The sequence below is a fragment of the Marmota marmota genome, unplaced genomic scaffold (genome assembly GCF_001458135.2).
Source record: "Marmota marmota marmota unplaced genomic scaffold, marMar, whole genome shotgun sequence".
Lineage (NCBI taxonomy): Eukaryota > Metazoa > Chordata > Mammalia > Rodentia > Sciuridae > Marmota > Marmota marmota.
In genome coordinates, this window is record NW_026000082.1 from 15,221,845 (window position 1) to 15,244,050 (window position 22,206).

Genomic DNA, 22,206 nt, shown 5'->3' on the forward strand with positions numbered 1-22,206 from the left:
TCTGCATTTCCAACACACTCCCAGATGATGCTGATACTGCCGATTGGGGACTTTGCTTTTAGTAGCATGGAACTAGGGCAATGACTTCTGAATACTGAGTTGACTTTGAGAGACTGGGCTAAGTTGCAAAACAGAATTTTATTCTACTTTTTCTTTTCTTCCTGATTGAATGATAAAAATATCTGGCAAATCTGCAGATGCTACAGAAAAAAAAAGTTTGAATGAACACATTTAAAAATTTGGGAAGCTCAAATTCATTCTACACACTTTCATTTATTGTCTGGACATATAAAGTACAAATAATTCAAACACAACAAGATTATGGAAAAAAAAAACAATTACAATACTTTCTCTCGGAAATCATCTAAACTAGCAAGGTTAACATGAAGTCATTCATTTATAACTAAAGTATACAACTGCCTGGTCCTAAGATTTTTTTTCCTTTTTTTTCCCCCAGATTGAACACATTATAGAGAAGAGATTTTGGCATGCCTTTCCCACTAATGCTTAGCAAATGCATCAAAACTTTGCCAGCAAACTGCGTTCATTCATAGCAGGTGACGTAAAAAGGTTTCCCTGAATGTTGAACGAGTGTTCTCTGAACTGAAATCTGGTGTTTTTTTTCCAAAACCGAAAAGAGGAAAAAAAAACAAAAAAAAATTTAAAGGAGGAGTCTATGATGCAGCCTTGGTTCTCATTATCTGTCTACCACCACGACGACTACTACAAAGTTTGCTTCTTCAGTGTGAAAACAACAGTCCTGTCTACATGCACTTAGTGGGCTCAGCATGGGAAAAAATGCACAAAATAAGCACAAGTTATAAATAACCATAACGTTTTATTACCATTAAGACTAAACTTGTATTGAAAAGATTTTATATAACAAGACAAGAAAAGCAATAGCAAATTTAACTATCAACTAGATTATGCATAGCGAGTAACTGTTTCTATTACCCAGGGAAGAGCATGAACTCTTGTATTTTTTTTTGTTTTGTTTTGTTTTTGTTTTAAATATATAACCGTACAAAGCACAAACATACTAAAATGATCAGTGCACTGGACATGGGAGAGTGCTCCCGCAGTCATTTTGTTCCCTTAGCTCTGTTTTGTTTCCCCAATCTGAATTACATTAAAATAAAGACCCAGTTGTTTTTATTTTTCTACTGTGCAGTAAGAAAAAATATTCACAACAAACATGACAATATATCAAACAATAGTTCTACACAAGTTACCTTGATACCTCTTTAACTGTCACTTAAATATCATAAGAAAACATTTTAAGACATATACAAACAAAACTAGCCAAGTGTTACAACTTATAATAAATTAACCCAAAGAAAAAATAACTTTATATATATATATTTATATTATATATACACATACACACACAACAGAATGACACAATAATATGCTTCTTCCCATAGTTTAAGTAAACAAATAAGTAGTCTAGCCAATCTAGCTATATTTGATCTCGGCCATAGGCATCATCACATCTGCGATTAAATAAATAAGTGTTTCAAGCAACATAAACATTGTTTCAAATGTACCAACACAGCCCAATTCTATCAGCATGGGCTACAAAGTGAATTTGAAAATTGCTTAATGAATTTAAAGCAAATGTATCTTTTGTTTTCCTTTCCTAAACACATTACATTTAACTATGATACTAAGGTATATAAATAATTTCGTAGCACCTACTGCTCAAACTAAGGAAGTTTTAGATCAAAAAGAAAATTAATCTTTTTAATTTTTGTTCTGCTGACATCCCATACTGATGACTTAAAGAAAAACTGTCTTTCAACTCATCTCCTTGCTTTTGGGTTTTGACTGTGGGGAACTGTGGTACCCTGGGTAGAACGAACACTCCTTTCCCCTAGTAATTAATAATTTATTATTATTATTACATGCTATGAAAAGATATGAAGATCATCTGTTTATAGCCCATCCTTCAAAAAACAGTCTACGAATCCAGTTTAAAACACACATCTTGATCTCTAAAAAGTTACCAGTGCAGTATGAACGCGACAAAGTTGTCAATTTCCCCTAAATTAGCCAGTCAAAATATTTTTTTCTCAAATCCAGATTCTCTTGTAAAAATTCTTTATATTTTATAAAAATAGATTTTTCTTGAAACCCATTTTCAGCAAAGAGACCACCTCTTTGGCAACAATGTTAATGTTATTAAATTGTTAATGTCATCAGGTATCCCCCTTTCCCCCATCCCCTAACAGAAGACTGTTTTAGTTCACATGATATAAAAGAAAAAAGGAAAAATAAAAAAATTTGCAAAAGTTTTTTTTTTTTCATTTTTGCAATTTTTATTATTCCTCTTTAATTTGTGTGGGGGTTTTTACCAATCTGATTGGATCAACATTTTGACAAAAAAGAAAAATCTTTTTCTTTCTTTGAATCCCATTACTTTGTAAAAATTGTTTTTATTATTTTTTTTTGTTTTTTGTTTTTCTTCTTCAAATGAGCGAATGGTCATCTTAAAAAGACCCACCTTCAAGGAAGGTAGCAAAGTTAGCTGGCTGGGTAAAAATCCCTGCACATCGCTATCTATGTATATTATATTCAACAACGACAGCTATGAAAGAACATTCAATGCATCAAAGGTATTTTTTTGTTTTTTTTTTTTTCTTTTTTTCTAAGCATTATAAAATCCTTTCCTGGTACACCTCAGGATAATCCAATGTTTTAATACTTAGGCAACACTGGCTTATAAAGTCCATGGTTGAATATAAGCCTTGAAAAGTTTGTTTCTCTCTCATTTGTGTATGTGTGTGTGTGTGCGTGTGTTTTGTTCGTATATATTTATATATATATTTTAATAAGTAAGGATGGGAAATTCAGGACTTGTGGGCTTTGTTGGTTTTAAAGGAAACTTGCAACACTCTGTCTCCCAGGCGATACCCGTTGAGGCTGGCGATGGCCATGGCTGCCTCATCATAGTTGGTCATGGTGACAAAGCCGAATCCCTTGCACTTGTTGGTGTTGAAGTCACGGATGACCTTGACGTTGTTCACTGCGCCGAAGGGGCCAAAGAGCTGCCAGAGGACGCTCTCGTCGGAATCTGGGGACAGGTTGTAGACGAAGATGCACCAGCCTGTTCCTGTGTGACCAGGGATGTTCATTCCCACAAGGCTTGTCATCCCATCAATGGTGATTGGGGAGAACCTGGGGGGACAAGCAGAAGGGGGGGCTGGTCCAGACATCAGTCTGACCATGGAAAACACACAGATGCACAGACACAGACACGGGGCAAAGGGCTGAGTGAGTGTTTGCAGGAGAGTCTTTAGGGTTTAAAAACCAAATGCAAAAACTAACATCTGTGGCATTTCTTCCAATGGGAATGGCTAGAAGGCTAAGGCATGTACATGCCAAGAGAAAGGCCTAGGTCAATTCCTAAAAGGCTTGAGGGACTCCCAAGTCTCCCAGAGCAAGTCTATCACAGTTCTATCACAGTATATATTCATATGTTGTCTCCTCCCACCTCCCCCAACCCTGCAATAGATAGTGAGTTCTCGGGGAAATGACTCCATTTCAAGGCTTATATTCTATTGTTCTATTTATCTATTCAGTGGAGCGCACAAGGGAATCTCATAGACACAGTGACACATAGAAGACACTCAATAAATATTTATTGATTGAATAAGTGAATAACTCATTGATGTCAGTGCTTCGGAAATTTTATTTTGTTATTTCTAGGCAGAAATGGGGGATGGCCCTTGAAGTATTCAAGTCTACCATCTTTGCAGTCCCTTGATTTATGGCTGTCAAAGATCTCTTGATATTATTGAGGATGGAGATACATGAGAACGAAGAGACATGTCTTATTATTAATCAGATGAGTGGCTGATGTTTCATTTAGTATTTATTCAAAGACTTTTCCCCAAAAACTTGAGTAATAATAATAGAGATGTACCATTTTTTAATGTTATATTATCTGGAATTCATTTCTAAGCATCACTGGAACAAGATTTCAAGTGGTTTATGCATTTATACATCTTGAATTGCTGTACATTAGAAAAGCATAAAATTGCCATTTGCCCTGTTTACAAGTACTTTTGTATTGGGCTTAGAATCTTCTCAGTTTTTGTGTAATCTTTAAAAGAAAAAATAACCCTTTATATTCTACTCATTGTCTGATAAAATAAACCCATGTGTGATTTATGATGGATGCAGTAGATAAAACAATTAGGATACCAGTGCCTACAGCTGAACATTATTTTTCAAAATTTTGTTTCAGACCAAATGTATACAGGGATTTTGATGCTGTACACTGACTAGAAGCTTGCTTTTCATTTGGTTGAGTTTTTTTTTTTTTGGACTTGGGAGAGAGGAGGAACAAAAACTGGGAAAAGCATGGAGTAAAGTGTAACCAGGAATGTTTTTTTAATAATAAGCCAAATATTCTTGGTGCTTTGGGAAGGGACCATAATGAATAGTTCTGTACCTGATTAGACTTTAGATAATATCAAATGGTGGCTAAAGATATGCTGAACATAACAACTCAATAGAAATTGTTTTTGCTACTATTTGCTAAGTCAATTTTCTTTCTTGCTTAAAAACAAGATGCCGTTCCCCCCCACCACCAAAAGGGAAAAAAAAATATCATGGTACAGATTCTTAGAATGGCAAAAGGTAAGTTTAACTGCATTTGAATACTTATATAATATTATTAAAATTATTAGGTACTGGGGATTGAAACCAGGGACACTCTACCACTAAGCTACATCCCCAGTCCTTTTTATTATTTTTTAAAAAATTGAGACAGGTTTTCACTAAGTTGCTGAGGCTGGCCTTGAACTTGAGATCTTCCTACCTCAGCCTTCCACATAGCTGGGGATTATACGTGTGCATCTCCATGCCTAGCTGCTATTTGCTTTATTTCTGAACACTGTCTTCTCAATGGTCTCTCCTCCAACTAGGTAATTAGTCCTTTTCATTGATATGGTAGAAAATAGCTAAATATTTATCATAAGGCCAAGGCCAAAGCCAGAAAAGAGGTTTCAATTAGGACCTTGATTCTAGCTGCTGATGGCTACCAGAGCCTTTAGGTGAGAAGGATTCTAGATCTAAATCTGGGTTCAATAGAAAGAGAAAAATGCTGTTATCAATTAGTGTGTCCATCCTGAATTGGGCACTGGAGGAAGAGGCAGCACATAGGCTGCGGCTGTGTCTTCCCTGGTCTCACCTGTGTTATTAGGTATCACTCTTCTCGTGGCATTTGGTGCTACCTTGCTAAAATCAGAAAGGAGCAAAGGGATGGGGCAGAGCTAGGAAAGATGGAAAAATGCCTGGGAAGCAGGCAGTGTGTGTTAGACATGTGGAGATAATTCACAGTTATCCTCACTGGTAGCTGGGACTGAGATTCAAGAAGCTGGCGCTCTGATAGTGAAGTCTGCAGTCAAGTTACTCCCTTGACTGTGCACTAGCTTCCAGTCAGGGTACTTACCATGCATGGCCAAGTGGTGAAAGAACTGCCTAGAGTGGGGAGTATGATGTGGACTATTAAAAAGCACATCTCTCTCCCTTGAGTGGAGGAAGGGGAATTAAAGTGTGCAGCTCTACTGAGCAATATGATGAAGATGCTCTGTTCCTAGCAGTGCAGCGGAGCTTATCAAAAGCACATATGGGAATCTCATGGACACAGTGACATAACACACTCAACTCCCCAAGATTCAGATTTCAGATGGGTCTGGAACACCCCTGTGATTGCATTCAGAGGGTCCCCAAAGCCTTGACCCTATTTAAGTACCCAACCCCACAAAAAGGCTTTAAATGAAAGAAATATCGAGTTAAAAACCCACATACATATAAAACTGAGGGAGGATTTATAATAACTGCTAAAACCTGTAACAAAAGAAAGTCCTGGTTGAGGTGCACACAGATACACTTCATTCCCAGGATGTGCTCTGATATGCACACCGAATTGGCGGTGGAAGTCAGAAAGTCATTCGTGTGTTAATTTATGCTTTGGCCAGAGCTAGTAGTCCAAAATCTAAATTTTCCACTGAAAATTATAAGATGGTCAGTCTTGATAAGCAAAATGTTCTAATTTTGATTTGCTGGAATCTGCCCTCTTAACTGAATCTTGGCATCACTAATGCAAAACAGTTGCTCTGCAAGTTTGCAAAATCAGCCAGCAAAGAGTCAGAGCTTTCTCCCTTAGGGAAGCCGTTCAGAGGACCAGATTATCAAGGGCTTGGTAGCTGTGGCACCTGAACCATAGGATAAGCCCACCTGCAAATAAAAGAAAAAGTGAAACACACAAAATGTTTTGTGTGCCCTAAAAGAAATAAAAATCAACTGAAGTCTGAAATTAAAATTAAGAATCTGACATGCTGGTGGAAGAAAAAGGAAGAATTAAAAAAAAAGTAAAGTTAGTGAATTAAAAAAAAAAATCTAGCCCCAGTCTGTGCCAACACGGACATCTGGCAATCTGTGGAGTTTTAATTACCTCTTTACGCCATAGGCCATATTAAGCAAATTGTCCAGCCTGCAAAGAGAAGGAGGGTCTTTGGGTTAATGCCTCACAGATGGCAAGATCACTCAATGGAACTATTAATAAGAATGCTCCATTTTCAAAGAAGAAAAGCTCAACAACTTTCCCCACTGCTGAGGAGTCTATCCACCGGTAGTTTCCCCCTTTCCTGCCTCCAACTGCAAATAATTCATGTTCAGGTCAATGCTAGAGTTTAAAGCAAGTGTCTAATGAATCCCCCCTTTCTTTCAAGGTCTCAATCAATCCCACTCCCCCCCCACCTCTCAGAACATTTGTGTGGATTTTATTTTATATTGTGTGTGAAATTGTTAGAATGGGGTGGGGGGGCTTCTTAAATTGTTCACCTTTTGCTGTAATTAAACTTGTGAATAAAGGTCTCTGTTCCAGATCAACAAACAATACATGTGCACACAATACGCATCAGAATGGATCTTTTCTGTTAGCCTAGCTACATTAAATCTCCTTACCACACACATTTGGCGGGGTGGGTGCAGGGAGTGTTTGTGGGTTAAGACTAAAAAAAAAAATAGCTTACTATTTACAGCCTGAAAACACCTCCTGGCAAACTGTCATTATGCTATAATCTTCCTCACGTTTAGTACCTTACTTGGGGACAAGCTATTCACACCATGGGGCAGTAGTAACCATAGTTTCCACCATTAGAAGCCTGCTGGAGAGGCTTTTTACATAAATACTGCATGCGCTCTCACACAAAATAAAAATTAGATGATTTGGACTCTTCATGAAATCATTAACCATTTCAGATTCATGGGGTATGGGAGGACAACTGAAGAGGCTGATTTTTCTGTGGCCAGATGGACTGTTACTATTCTAAATAGACGGACCTACTATTTTTCCCATGTGAAGTTTAACAAGAAGAAAAACCCTTTCATTAATGAGAAGTTGGGGCGTGGGTGGAATGACATAGTTGTTTAGAATTTACTATGGTTAGGTCAAGGCTATGCTTATCTTTTGCACAATAGAGGCCGATCAAGGTTGCACTACCTTCATGGAGAAACCAGTCATTCAGAAATGTCTAGAAGGGGAATGCTCCCAGCACCAGGAGCTTCCTGGGGGTTGGGTATCCAAAGGAAACACTAAGGCTTGAATACATCTTCTTCCTTGTCTTCAGAATGTGCTGACTAAAGAGATAAAGTTAACACTAAAAAATTTTCCTCCCCTAGAACCCAGAATTCCCTAGGAAAGGAGGATAGGACAAGCCACCCCCCTCAGGCAATGATCTGCCTCTGGGCAGTATGAAAAGCCCCTGCCCAGCCTGAAGTCTAAGATTCTGAAAAGTCACTTGTGACTACTTTTGTTGAAACCAAACTTTGTTGGGTTAAATTTTGTTTCTACTGAAGAATCTCAAGTTTAACCAGTCACAGTAGGAAGTCGCACGGGGTTTTGAAGAGCATCTGGTCTAATCATCTCATTTTACAGGAGTGGAAACTGAGGTTCTTTGCCTTGCCCCATACTTCAGAGTCATGGGCTTCCCTGGCCCTTGCCCAGCTCTGTACCATGCAGCAGGGGTTCCCTTCTCTGTGGGCATACCTACCTGAACCTCTGAGCCTGGTGGTGGAGTGGGCCTGGGTAGCGCCGGTTGGGAGACTGGTACAGCTGGGACAACAGGGCCTGGCTGGACTTCTGGCTGGGGTTGTTGGCAAACTTCACAGTAATCGGTTCCGTAGCACCGCTGGGCTTCTGACCATTCAGCCCTTTGATGGCTTCTTCTGCCTCAATCCTCTTATCAAAGCGGATGAATCCCACCCCTCTAGACACTCCTGGGGAAAATGAAAGAGTCTTTGTAAAAAGTGAAAAAAAACAAACTGGTAAATATCTTTGGGAAGAGATGAGTGGGGCCTCATGGACATTGTGTGGGGTCAGTCCACCTGTGGGGCCTGGCAGAGCCCAGCTCCCTGAACTGAAATGTATCTGCTTTCATATACACCAGCATGGCCCTGGACACATGCCTCCAATCCACAGAATACAGGATTTCTTGCATCTGTCCTCTCTGGTCCTCTACCACTTCTCATCTCCCTCCAGTTACTATAAGTGAACATCCACCAACCAGTTTCCAGTTCTCTAGTGAGTCCTCCACACCCAGTGGCTAAGTCATCTATATGAAAAGACAACTCTGACTACAGTTCAATCTTTAAAAACATTTTCTAAACCTCTTATATACCTTTTGAATATTGTACTTTGTGCATTGTATCTATTCTTCACTGCCCCAAACAGAACAAGCAAGAAACAAAACCCACGAAATACCCTTCCCTGGCTCCTTGCTGCATGAGATAAAGTCTAGACTTCCTGGCATAGCATTCAGTGTCCTTGGAAATCTGGTTCCAAATACCCTGTTGAGCCTCACACCAGCTACCCTGAACTGCCTGACGTTCCTAGAACAGGCTGTTGTTCTTCCTTAACTCTGTGCCTTGGGATATGGCATCCTCTTTATCTAGAATGCTCTATCACTCCCTTTTGCCAGGTAACCTCAAGTCATCCTGCCAACCTGTTCAAACATTGCCTCTACAATGGAGCCTTCCCAACAATCATCACCAGGCATAGTACACTCTTTCTTGAGCTCTCACAGGGCAACTTGGACGGCACCTAGTGGGAATCTGTCACTTTGGAGTCCTGAAAGGAACTATGCCTTTCCTTCATCCGTGGTTCCCAGTGTCCCTCTGCATAGTGTCTGGGTCAGAGCCTATTTCAGTAAGAGTTGGTTACATGAATCAAACGACAAATGTGCTAAACTTCTCTCAGGGGGTGACTTCTAAACTGAGATAGAGTGGGGGGTAGGCATAAAACACCTTGTCATTAAAAATGCAACCCCAGGTATTTTACCTTTCTTGCTGAGAGTTGCTGGCTGATTGACTTTCTTTATTATGGACAAAGAACCTGAGTCCCAAAGCCTGGGTTCTTACCCTGCTCTGCTCCTGACTAGCTGGTGGGAAGTCAGCTCTCACTTTGGATCTGTTTGCTGATGTACAAAATGAGGTAGTTTAAAGTTCCTTTTAACTCTGTAATGCTATGAATTGGAACTAGAGCAACATACACAGGTTTTCACATACAAAAATAACCGTTACTGGTTGAGGGCTGAAAGAGACTTTGAAGGTCATACAGCTCCATTCTCAACCTGATGCCCAAATTCTCTTTTACAACCTTGCCAAATAGTGTAGCGGCTGCTGGAACAATTCCCACGACGGAGAATTCTGCATCCCAATATGGCCCATTTTAAATTTGGGCAGTTGATGGATGAGAAATCTTTCTCCCAAGTCAGAAGTGTGCCTATTCATGACCCATATTCTCGACTTTAAGCAACTATTAGCCTGCTCCTACGGATAACAGTTGGGCACTGATATGCAAGAAAAGAAATTACAAAGAAACACTTAACCTGTAACTTGGTCAACCAGGATTCGTGAGGTGATGATACGACCATATTGCGAGAAAAGCTGCTCCAGCTCCTTCTGGGTCATGGTTTTGGGAAGGCCGCTAACGTAGAGGTTAGCATCCCTGATTGAGGCCGAGCTCGGACGGGCATATGAGACCTAGGAGAGGCAAGAGGACTAAATCCATTATAGGCACTTGACCTCAAGGGAGAGACAGAGGCAACCACCAAGATGACAGTGCCTCGGCTAGCAGTATAGCTCAAGGTGCCAGTTAAAACCACTCAATAGTTCAGAGTCTGAGCTACTCTTGTAATAGTAATGAGAATTAGGAGAACAGCAATAGAGGAACAAAAGGAGAGTTGACGATAACTTAAAACAAATGCACAGATAAGGGTCTCTCAGTGCAGAACAAAATAGCTACTGTATGGAAGCTGTTAAATGCAGAACTACCCACGCATGAAGTTCTGAAGATTTACCTCCTGGATGTGGGTGTATAGATGATTTACTGTATCCAACACATAATAATCTTTGAATAAACCCCCAAAAAAAAAAACCCTATGAAATTCTGCTCTGCACATTTCTCTCCCTGCCACCCTCCCTACCCCCATTCTCTTCAAGAAAACATAAAAGCAATTGGGTTCTCTGTAAGATTTTTTTTATGTTCTGTCCTTTGTGTTGCTCCAATCTGTTCTCATAAGGTCTGCTCTCCCTGAATGACAAAGCGCTGGTGAAATGGGATTGAATGAACATCTGCTTGCGAAACTGGATATGTGACCTTGTCGTCACATCTGCAAGGACCAGTTGCCCCTAACTTTGAGATCTGGCAGATAAAACCACAACAAACAAAATGGGGGCACAGTGTGCAGGAGGGAGGGAAAGGGCAGCCAGAGAGGGAAGAGAGCCTCACTGATGGTTATAATAAGTTTGACTTTGTAAATTTATCCTCCCAGATCTCTCCACTGCTTTTTTTCCTCCCCAAAAAGCTAACACAGAAGTGTAAACAGATCTGAAATTCCATCTGCAAGAAGCCAAATCTGTAGCAGTACACATAAGCAAAGCAAACCCCAGCAGTCATTAATTTTAGACTTTCATTTACTTATTTATTTATTTTTTTAAGAAAACAACATCAGACATTTGAAATATAATTTACAGCTAGTCTAACAAAAGCACTTTCCTGCTAAAGCTATTTCTGGGGCGGTTATGGCTCAGAATAGATGATGAAAACAGTCATTTCAGAGCACATCTGACAACGTCGGACAGGAAGGGACTTATATGCCTTAGCATTTTTCAGTTGGGAGTTTTATTGAATCTAGATAACGGATTTCATAAGACCTGGTAAGACTGTGGGGCCATGCGTGTGTGTATGTGTGTGTGCTCACACACAAGCCAGTGTGCAAAAGGAATTGCACGTGTAAAAACCAATCTTTCACCATTTAAGAACTAGACCTCAGGAAGCAAAGTGGACATTGCTTCTGGAAACTTCAGGGGAGAGAATGGGTGTAGCAAAGAGGAAGAAGGATGAGTAGACTCCTCACCCATGGCACATTCTCCCTTTCTATGACAGAGACACCAGGTCCCTTTATGAGTTCCACACCTAAAAATAGATGTTGACTCAACAGAAAATGATGTGAGTGACTAATCTGCCTCTCTGGCCTCCCCCTGCTGATGGAGTGAGGCAGCTGCCTACATTGTCTACATCTTCTAGAAACTCCTGGGTGGCCTGGGAAGTCGCTACAGGTTTTTCTCCTTCCTAGCACAGGGCTGCGAGGTAGAGGGTCCAATTCATTGAGGTTTCCTGTGTGTGCACTTGAGGCCACAGGGGGTCGTGGGGGGGCTCGAGAAACCCATGCAACTGCCTGGATAGGGCTTCACTTCACATAATGTGCTCCTGCCCTTGTCCTCTCAGGCTATAGCATAGAACTATTTTTGAGGAAGGAGGAAGGAGTGGTCAGGAGAAGGAAATCTCATAGTGGTGGGTCCACAGTACAAGGGTCACCCTCGTCTCACTCTAATTACTGGCAAGTCATCTGAATGTCATTTGCCCCTCTCCCACCTTTATGCTTTTGCTCATGGGGAACATTTTTTCCATCTTCTTCCTCAAATACAATTCTTACTTTTCTTAAGGTGGCTCAGCTCAAATGTTACTACCTTTTCTTGATAGCCGCCTCTGTCTGATCTTGCCTCCTCCTAAAAGTCTCCACAGCAATGTGCTCAATGAATCATAGCACTTAACCCGTTCTAATCTTAACTCACCACCTCTCTATCTGGTCTGACCATCTCCTTGAGGTCATGGATTATATGTGTCTTATTCATCTCTGTGGCTCTAGCTCCCGGCACAGAGCCTGATTCCTGCTGGGTGTTTAATACCTTCTGAAAAAAAAAAAAGTGGACACCCCCAGCTCTTGATGGACGATGTGGCCCTTAATGGCTCTTTGGGGTTAACTATAGCTTGGTTCCTCCACTAAGATGGATCACTGAGAGTCAAGCACCCAGAGTCATAACTGTGTTTCCCTACTAAGCTAAAAGCTAAGGGACAGTTTCCCACTCTTCAGTGTCTGGGGTTGGAATAAGAGAAGAGGACGTCGTAGGACTAGACATCACTTCTCTCAGCAAACATTTCTTGAAGATCTACCCTGTGCCAGTTACCTGCTGTGCTGTGTTCTGGGGACACAGCAAAAGCAAGACAAGGTCTTTTGCTCCGGAGGACCTCCAAGTCTAATGGAGGCCACAGACATTTCACAGGACATGCTTGATAAATATGGGTTGAGTAGAATAATGGATGAAGAGGCATATAAACCAATTATCACAAAGTCACAAGACGTGTGCTATGCCAGGGCTATGTATGCGTGTGACTCAAATGCAGAGGAGGGATAAATCAAGGATTAACGAGGCCAGGAATAAGACAGAGCTGAAATGAGGCTGTTGGTGAGACAGGTGGTGGTAGGGTCAGGGAATGGTGGCCTGGTAATAACCTTCCTCTGTTATGAATACAAATGAGGCCAAAGCTTAGGGAAGGGCCTGGAATTGTGCATTTACTACTATCCAATAAATGCACTGTGGATATGTAATGAACTTGATTTCCATTGGGCACCCAGATCTGGAGTACAGAGGGAAGCATTTTAAGGACTGACCCTGCTAGGGAAAAGGAGCTGGCACTGGAGTCAATGACACAACCAAAACCATTTCCCTAAAAGATGATTCTGACAGAGACGGAATCTTAAGGAAAATTACTTTGACAGATTCCCCAGAGGTAGACACAAGGCAGTAACAAATCCCAAAAGTGAACAGCACCTTGGTCATTCTATTCCAAGACTAATTCCTGCTTAGTTTTTCTCCTCAATTTGGACCCTTAAATTGCTGTTGTTTTATTCCCCTGTGCCAGTAGGAGTGGACAAAAATGACAGGAAAAGGATCTTCCCGCCTTCAATGTTCAAAAGCGCATTCCAGTATCTAAAACTTTCAAGTTTCTTCATACACTTATTAAATTCCAGTGGAATGACTACTGATGTCAGATCCTTTCTCAGGCCTAAACATTTAAAAAATATTGCCAATTTTCAGCCCCTGTAAAGAGGCCATCATTATTGGCACGTTAGCTCTTCTAACGAGAAGCCTAGAACCTGGGGCTCCCAATGCTAGAGCCAATGCTCTAGAGAATTCCCCTTGACTTGGACCATCAGGATCCTGCTTATTTCATTCATCCAGAATCTTTGAAGACAAAGATTGGCATTTCTAGGCCATCAGAGATATTGCTCCAGAACTCAGAAAGAGCTGAGAGTAAAGAGGCCACTTCTCTCTCTGGGTAATGGTGGCCTAAAGGCAGGTGACTATGAATGCCTGGCTTCACAGACAGTGTTTACAGAAGATTTTCAGCCCTTTCAAACTCCCCAGCACTGCCCATCCCTGCCTGCCCATAATCCCCCACCCTCTACACTACAGCAACAAGATTATGAGCTCAGACTTTGGGTGGGCTCCAGTTCGCACTAGCTGTGTGAGCTTGAGCAAGTAATTTGATCCTGATAAGTCTCAGTTTCTTTACTTGTAAGAAATGGGGGACAATTCTCCTCTAATGGGTTATTGTAGAAATAAGTAAGAATATTTTATGTCTAGAACATACCTAGAATTTAATTAAACTTAATAGCATATATCATAACTTATATATTATTATGATGAACTATACAGGTGTCTGTGGGTCAGTCTGGTATCGATCCCTCATTGGGACATACCCTCCAATTTTATCAAACAAGCAAACACATGGATCACTACCAGTGAATGCCTACAGAGGCATCGTCCTCCTTTGCCACCTTACTGGGGTCTGGCTATCTTTCAGCAGTTCACTGCCATGAATTTCCTCTAACATGTTTCAACAAATCCCACCCCTTCACATCCACAAAGTACTTTCCACTTTCTTAAATGACTTAGTGCTCTCAGAGATTTTCACAAAGTGGGTCAGGCAGCATTGTCATTCACCACAGATGGAGAGCAGGACCAGGGCTGGGGTCTGCCTCTTCCCACACAACACCCACAGGTCCCTCTGCCTGTTCACAGCCAGGACTTGGCTTGGGGGGTGGGGGAAGAACAGCATGGTCCCTCATCCGACCCACCATAATGCAGAGAAAGGGGAGGACATGAGAAACAATAAAGGCATGATCTTGAGGTTGTGAGGAAGGAAAAAATGGGAGGAAAAGGCATCTTTCTTAGCTCCTGAAAGGTGCTCCTATGGGAAACCACTGGATTAAATAAGAGTTCATTGACTTCTCACTTTCCTGAACAACTGCTGTGAGCTAGACCCTGGGATGGGTGCTGGGAGTGTGTCTGCTTCAAGGACCCCCACAGTCTGGCAAGGGAAATAATCAAGCAAATGAGGTACAATACTAAGGGCTGTTGACAAGGGGACACTCATCTTCCACTTCTGTTGTTTCCCTCCAAGGGGAGGGTGCCCTGGAGTAACAGTCTAGGCCTTTTTCCAGCCCCTCACCCATTCTCCAGGGACTTGGAGCAACTACTCTGAATGGAGTCTTCAATAATGGGGTACTCAAATGCTGGAGCTTCCTTCCATCTGGGAGCCAATGCCAGACAGAAGCTCAAACTCTGTCCTGGGCTCTAAGTTCTAAGGGGGCAGGCTCTGTTCTCATTTGGGGAGACCTGTGGGGTCCAGAGCACCTATGACTCCCCTCCACCTGCCACCTGATTCATGCTGTTCTCTTATCAGGGGCAAAAACTGATGGTAATGTTTCTAATGAGTTCTAATTATGCCATTTCTTCCTGCACAGAACTCTTCAATAATTCTTTAATGCCTTGTGATGGAAGTCCAAATCTCTTATCTGGGCATTCAAAGCCCCCTGGAATCTGGCCCAAATTTTCTTCTCCTGCTAACCCTTTCCTGCACCCTTTCAAACAAAAACACAGTCACAGCTTTCTGAGTAGTGCTGAAGGTTTCCACTTTCATGCCTTTGTTTTTGGTCTTCTTGATTATTCAGTCTGTCAAAGTGTTAGGAAGTTCCACTGGGTCCAAGTAATACGTCCAGGTCTTAAACAGTAATAAAGATGACCTCGGGATTCCACACTCTTTTGTTTTGCCTCTCAACTGGTTTAGAACCCAGATGTGCAAAACAGTGAGGTCATCTGTTGGGCCCCTATGGATTACAATAGTAGCATGGCATCTGGATGTTTTTGAGCTAGGTATTATTATATTTGCAAAACTGCTAATGTCTATAACCACAGTTGAAGGTAACTGGAGATAAAGATGTCAGAGGCCACATGGGTGTTCCTGACACTACTATCTCTGATATCTGCTTCAGAGAAACTTGGTGCTAGAAGAAGTGACCTCAAAAGTTCAGTGCAGGATTTAACACAGCTGGCTATCTAGCTTGTACATTCCACCAATAGGAAGCTCACTACCTCATGTGGCATCCTATGTCACTGCTAGCTATTACTGGTTTTTCTTCCTTCGACAACCTTGGAACATTTTCCCTATCCTCATCACCCCTTATCTTGTGGATCTCACTGACAGGTGCTAGTTACAGTATCATGTAACTATTTTGAAACAGGACACTTCAAAGAAGCTTTTGTTTATGGTACTTTAACTGAAACTGAGTTCCTGTTCTATAGTAGAAAAGAGTGAAGAGGTTAAGAGCAAGGGCTTTGGGCTTGAGGAAATGAAAATGTAAATCCCGACCACTTTCCAGTTGTGTGACCTTGGGGTGAGTCACTTAATCCTTCTGGGGTGCATCACTTGAATAACATAGTTTAGAAGCTCTCTAAAAGAGCTATTTCCTTGTAGGATTTCTAGGCACCATACCTGGCACACAGTAAGTGCTCAATAAACAGCAGCTTTGACATGATTGCTATGTAATTAGGCCTTATGCTAGACATCAGGGTGCAGAGATGAATACAACAGTCCCTGACACGCAGGACTATTAGTCTAGCAGAGGAGACAAACAAACCAATCATTTCAGAAGATCAGGCTGCAGATTTTCCCCGGTTTGTTGTAACACCCTATTCTCTGAGTGAATACAAACTCCCCAGAGCAGACAGGTCCCTGGGGAACATTCATTCCAAAGAGACCAGGAGAATGGCAGCAGAGAACAGACTGCGGTGCTGCCAGGGCTTCTAGGAGCAAACCCTCCCGGGGACTTCCAATCCCACCTCTGGGAGCAGGGAGAGAAGAAAGAAGCCAGCTGCCTCCTAGAAACAACAGCTCTGATTGTGAGGATTGGTTCACCTCTGTGCCTGTGGCTGCAGCCCTGCTCACAGGCAGGACAGGTGTCTGTATTTGTAGCCCCCACTCTTTATACTCCCCTCCACCTGCCACCTGATACATGCTGTTCTCTTATCAGGGGCAAAAACTGATGGTAATGTTTCTAATGAGTTCTAATTATGCCATTTCTTCCTGCACAGAACTCTTCAATAATTCTTTAATGCCTTGTGATGGAAGTCCAAATCTCTTATCTGGGCATTCAAAGCCCCCTGGAATCTGGCCCAAATTTTCTTCTCCTGCTAACCCTTTCCTGTACCCTTTCAAACAAAAACACAGTCACAGCTTTCTGAGTAGTGCTGAAGGTTTCCACTTTCATGCCTTTGTTTTTGGTCTTCATTCATCATGGCAAAATGAACTCCTGCCCACCTTCCATGAAGCCCAGGCACAAATGACTGCTCTCTCCTTGGACTCCATAGAAGATACATGTCTCAAAGACAGCAGCTGTCATACATGAAACATTTCTTTTTTTTCTTTCTCTCTCCCTCCCTACCTTCCTTCCCTTCACCACTCCTTTTTTTTTTTTTCTGGGAATTGAACCCAGGCCCTCTCAGGTCAGGCAAGTGCTCTACTATTGAGCGACATCTCTATCCCCGGAGGAGCATTTCTTGAGTATTCAATACAAACCATGATTACCTACAAGTGAGGTATCATTAGTTCTGTTTTCCAGAGACAATTATGACTCAGTGAGATCAAGTACTTGCCCAAGGTCACACAGCTGAACTAAGGCAAACAGACAAACTTGAATATGACTCAAAGTTCTGGGATCTTTCCATTTTGCCACGCTAACCTGAACAGTGAGATAAAAGCCATATTCTTGGCACCAAATGTTACTTTTACTGGAAAGGTACCAAGTGGGAATGAGCATGCTGTAATATTTTATTAGACTATTAGAGTTGGAAGGAACCATTCTGCAGATGAGGAAATAAGGTAAGTTGCTCAAGGTCATTCCTAGTAATTTTTGATGGAAGCAGAACTGGACTATCCATCTTAACTCAAAGCTTTTAATGAACAAAAAGGGAGAAGGGGAGAGGGATGTGGTGCTTTCTGATCTTTGACAGACCAGCTATCCTGTCCTGAGGCTTCAGAGAAATAATTCTTTAGTTCTCAGGGCCACTGATGTTCTAGGCAGCTCTGTGCCACAGAACTTTCTGGAATCAGGAAATGTCCTATATCTGTGCTGTTCAATATGGTAACCATTAGCTACGTGTCAGTAATGACACATTTCAAACATGTCTAGTGTGCCCAAGGAACTGAACTTCTTATTTAATTCAAATTCAATATGTGGCTAGTAACCACTATACTGACTAGAGTAGTTCTACACCAAGAAAAAACAGAGTTGTAACATCTCAGAATGAGAAAGGACATTTAGGGTAATTTAGTCAAAATTCATTCTGAGACAAGAATTTTTTCCTATCTCATCCCTAATGTTTCATTTGAATGCCTCTGATGATGAAAGACTCACTACCATTCAAGGCAAATATTCTATTCTGACAGTTACACAGGTTTTCTTTCCAGATTATTAAAATATAGGATTGAACTAATGCCTCTGGGTCACTGCAGAATTTTCTTTCCAAGAGAATGGAAAAGCAACCATTGTGGGATAGATACATGGGTTCAGAGCTCTCTTTGCCATCTGCCTCTGAACAACCTGTACAGTGTTATGTCTTTTAAAAATGATCTGGATGGGTACAAAACACCAGGGATGAGCTGACCAGAGTGGACAAGAAAGGACCACCAGTCCCTGTGATCTGTAGTCATATTCTCCTAACATAGCCAAGGGAGTGCCAATTTTTCAAAAGCAGCTCACATCACATTGTTGACTTCTTTTATGCTTATGGATGGCTAAAGCCCAGACCCCATTCCATGTACTTCTGAAAACTTAAGTGTCTAACCTATACCTTCCCAGTTTTCTTTTGTAATCCACACATAGAACACTGCAAATGACCTCAAAGATACTAGCATCATATCAATTTCATGAGCTGAGAGCACAGGGGAACTATATTTCCACCTCTCCAATTCCTATCTCTGTATTTGAATTTATTCACTCAAAGGAAGTTAACCGGGCACTGGAGACAGAGCAGCCAAATATAATCTCCCACAAAAAAGAGAGAGGCAGCTGGTACAACTGGGGTAAATGTGCATCCAGTTTCCGATAGCCCTGCCATGTGCCTTCTCCTTGGGGATTCAGTGATCCAGCCGCCCCTGCTGACCTTGGCAGGGAAGTGCTCCCACACTGGCTCTGACTATAGCCTGAATGGGGGAGGAGAGAACATGCTTTTTTATTATTAACAAGACTGAGGAAGGCAGGCCATCATTTCTGGGTAGGGTGATATCCATCAGCAAAAAATGATCTGCTAACTCTTCGGGAAGCATTAAGAGACGTGATAGGAGAAATAATTGCTTATGCCAAGTGCAAAGAAAAGATGCCTCAGCGGAATGGAGGCCTTTAGCAAGGCAGGTGGATGGCGGGAGGGGATGGGGGGAGACACAGCTGCCCATGACCCCTGGCAAGAGAAAGAAGCAGGAGGGGCAAACTGGAACCTGCAAAGCTCAAGTGTAGGAAGATCCCCTGGAGGCACTGTTAGTGCTATTAGAAGAATAAAGTGAAAATGGAGAAATGGTTAAGCAGCATCAAAACATCAGCAGAGAGGCGGAAATATGCGAACTCACTCTCCTTCCTGGAGAAGGGAGGTTTTTCCTTCTGAAAAGCCCTCGCTCACACACTTTCCCCTAGTCTTGCTCCCTTGAGACTTGGACTGCTGCCTTGTGATAAAGTGTCTTTCTTACTCTCTCACCCCATCGCCTGACTGAGTGCAAACTCTCATGGGTTTGCTCAGAGCTGCAGAAGCAACCCTTTTGCCCCTTAATCTGAGAACTAGTCCTGAAATTGCTCACACCCCAAGTTTACACAAGAGCTGTGCTTTGGAAATGTTTTATTTCAAGTTATATTTGTATAATTCAAGTAAAAGCTCAATGCAATTATTAGAAAAAAATCACTAAAATCATTTGTAAACATGTAATGCAATGAGAAAAGAATAGAAATATGGAAAAATGTTAACATTATTAGGCTGTGAAAGGCTGATATGTGTTCATGATATGATCCTTGGCATTCTAAATTATTTAGAAATGAGGTCTTGCTTTTAACAGGAATGAAAAAGCCCCTAATATAGAGATGATTTTTGTCAGAATCTAAGGCTGACAAAACCTACTATAGTAGCCTGCAAACTGTTGGTTTCATTTGTCAAACACTCCATGTGGCACACCATTCACAGATGAACCCACAGAACACTCTCCCACTCACACCTTGCACAGCTCCCTATGTCCCCAAAACATCCAAATGGAAACCTCTACAACCCTGTGATCACCCCATTCCACTGCACTGGAGTTGCTCCTTTTCAGGAGCTCTCAGAGCAAGAGCAAGCAGTGAGCACTTCTGCAATCCTGCTTCTCACACTTAGGTTGAAACCTAGATGTCTCACCATTCTGAAAGTTTTAGCAGGATTGAGAACAAACCTTCAGTCACATTTTATTGAAGGCTCTCAGTGTCACTTGAATATCAATCCAACCAAACCTTTGGTAAACATGTGCTTGTTTTGAAGGTACTATAAAACCATCTAATTGTTTTTGTTGTTGTCCTTAATTAATGTGACTAAGAGCTGAACCAAATGCAACTGGACTCAACTGAATGCTTCTTAGTAAATTGTCTGAAAGTACAGTGTAAAGTCAGGGCTGTTCATTTAGAGCTGAGGACTGGGACAGGCATTAGGCATGAATGAGGTCAGCGAGGGAGAACTGGGAATCCTTTTCCAGAATCCACAGCTATTTCACCCAATGCTTCTCAGAGTCCCAAATGATCCTTGGTGGAGAAACTAGAAAACCAAAACAAAACAAAAACAAAAGCTAACAAATAGCACCTCAAAGCCCTAAACGGAGTAAATCAACCCCACTGAGCTTAGAGTCGAACACTGAGAAATGACCCAGTTTCTTAAGTGGGATTCCAGGCTGCTTTGGCAGGCCCATGGTCCCTACACTATGGCTTCCTGAGACACATGGATGGAGGCATTTCCAGGGCACTGCCGTCTCTGGTTACCTAATCCTAGGACTTAAAACGGAATCTGGAAAGCCAGGGTCTAGGAATAAATTATTTGAAGTCAGGGGTGTCCCTAAGTTCAGAAGCCCTGAACCACAAGTCTGCTTACTGAAGAACCTGGAGGAACCCTGTAATTCAGTTGTTTGCTTTTTATATCTCCTCCCCATTTGAGGGAGTATAACCCATGTGTGTGCAGAGCCAAATACACACCCACACACCCTTACAGAATGCACATGCTGTTGGGCAAACAGTCATTGTGGCACTCCAACATGACCTACTGCAGAGAGCTATTTAAAACTTCTTTTTCTTACTCCAAATCTCATTTACCAACTATGTGATCCTGGGTATGTGCCTTAACCTCTTCGGGCCTCAGTTTCCTCATTAGTGTAATGGAGATAATAGCACCTTCTTTTAGTCTATTTTAAGAAAAAGAGCTGACATGTGCAAAGTAATTAGCCCAGGGACAGTTCAAAGGTTAAATGATAATAAGCATGTAAAAAGATTATAAATATTATTGGACACAGCATAAAAACTAAATGCAAGATAGCATTACTATTTATTATTATTATTATTATTATTATTATTACTTCCTCTCGAGTTCATGCTCACACATTAAGCAACTCCTCTTCTGGAAGCAAGGTCCTTTGGATGTTAACTCCATCTCTACTGTTGGTCAGTTGTATGGCCCTGAACAAATCACTTCACTTCTCTGAGCCTGCTCTCCAAGATAAGGGGTTGGAATCTCCCACTAAAGAAATTATAGACCAAAGAACAATTCCTCTGGAGTCACCATCCACAACTACTCACTGGGGGCATAATTATGCACCATGCCCTTTCTCTACTTTCTTTACCAGAGGTCTGGCCTTGCCCTCCACATGCCCTCAATATTCACACACAGTCGCTTTATATTCCCTTTAATAAAGGTGAAATGGATTTTTGTTGATAGGGAACCATCATTTGTGGACACCTCTTCCTAGTCGCCTGGTAATGAGCCATTCACTGCTCAATTGGCAAAACAGTGTTTGCATATTTAAATTTGAGTTCAGAGGTTGCAAACTGCCTGTCCAAAGGTCAGCTAACTATTAAGTTCTGTTTGGTTGTCCTACATAATGCTTTAAATTTTTTTTGAGTTAGTTTCTAGTCTTTAAAAAAGTGGGAGATTTGACGTTTAAAAAAAAATCTAGATTTCAGTTTTTATTGAGCAAATGAAAGATCTGGCAACAATCCGGATTTGAACAATCCTCACTGTTATCATTACCACCACCATCAGCAGCAGCAGCTGAATAGCTGTCCTCTTTACCTAATACACACTTGAGCCCCCCCCACCCCAGGGCTTTCCAAAACCTTCCCTGAGTCAGATTGCTAATCTTTCATCTGCATAGTTTAAGAATTAACTCTTGATTTGCCTGCACCTATTTTGCACATAAAGTAGTGCAGAAAGCACCCAGAAGTGGGGGGGGGGGGG

General features: G+C 41.6%; 1 protein-coding gene across 11 annotated transcripts in view; it reads right to left on the bottom strand.

The window, feature by feature from the left end:
• Positions 1-238: 238 nt before the first annotated feature.
• Elavl4 (ELAV like RNA binding protein 4) overlaps positions 239-22,206 on the bottom strand; it is a 137,101-nt gene continuing 115,133 nt past the window's right edge. For 6 of the 11 annotated variants that reach the window (XM_048815417.1, XM_048815419.1, XM_048815422.1 and 3 more), the window contains 4 exons: positions 9,900-10,053; positions 8,064-8,289; positions 6,464-6,502; positions 239-3,219 (listed from right to left, as the gene is read on the bottom strand). In XM_048815417.1, coding sequence (XP_048671374.1) covers positions 2,850-3,219; positions 6,464-6,502; positions 8,064-8,289; positions 9,900-10,053 — 789 coding nt within the window. In that variant the 3' untranslated portion in view covers positions 239-2,849. The remainder of the gene's footprint in view (positions 3,220-6,463; positions 6,503-8,063; positions 8,290-9,899; positions 10,054-22,206) is intronic. The other 5 variants (XM_048815418.1, XM_015484835.2, XM_015484834.2 and 2 more) reach the window with 2 other exon arrangements.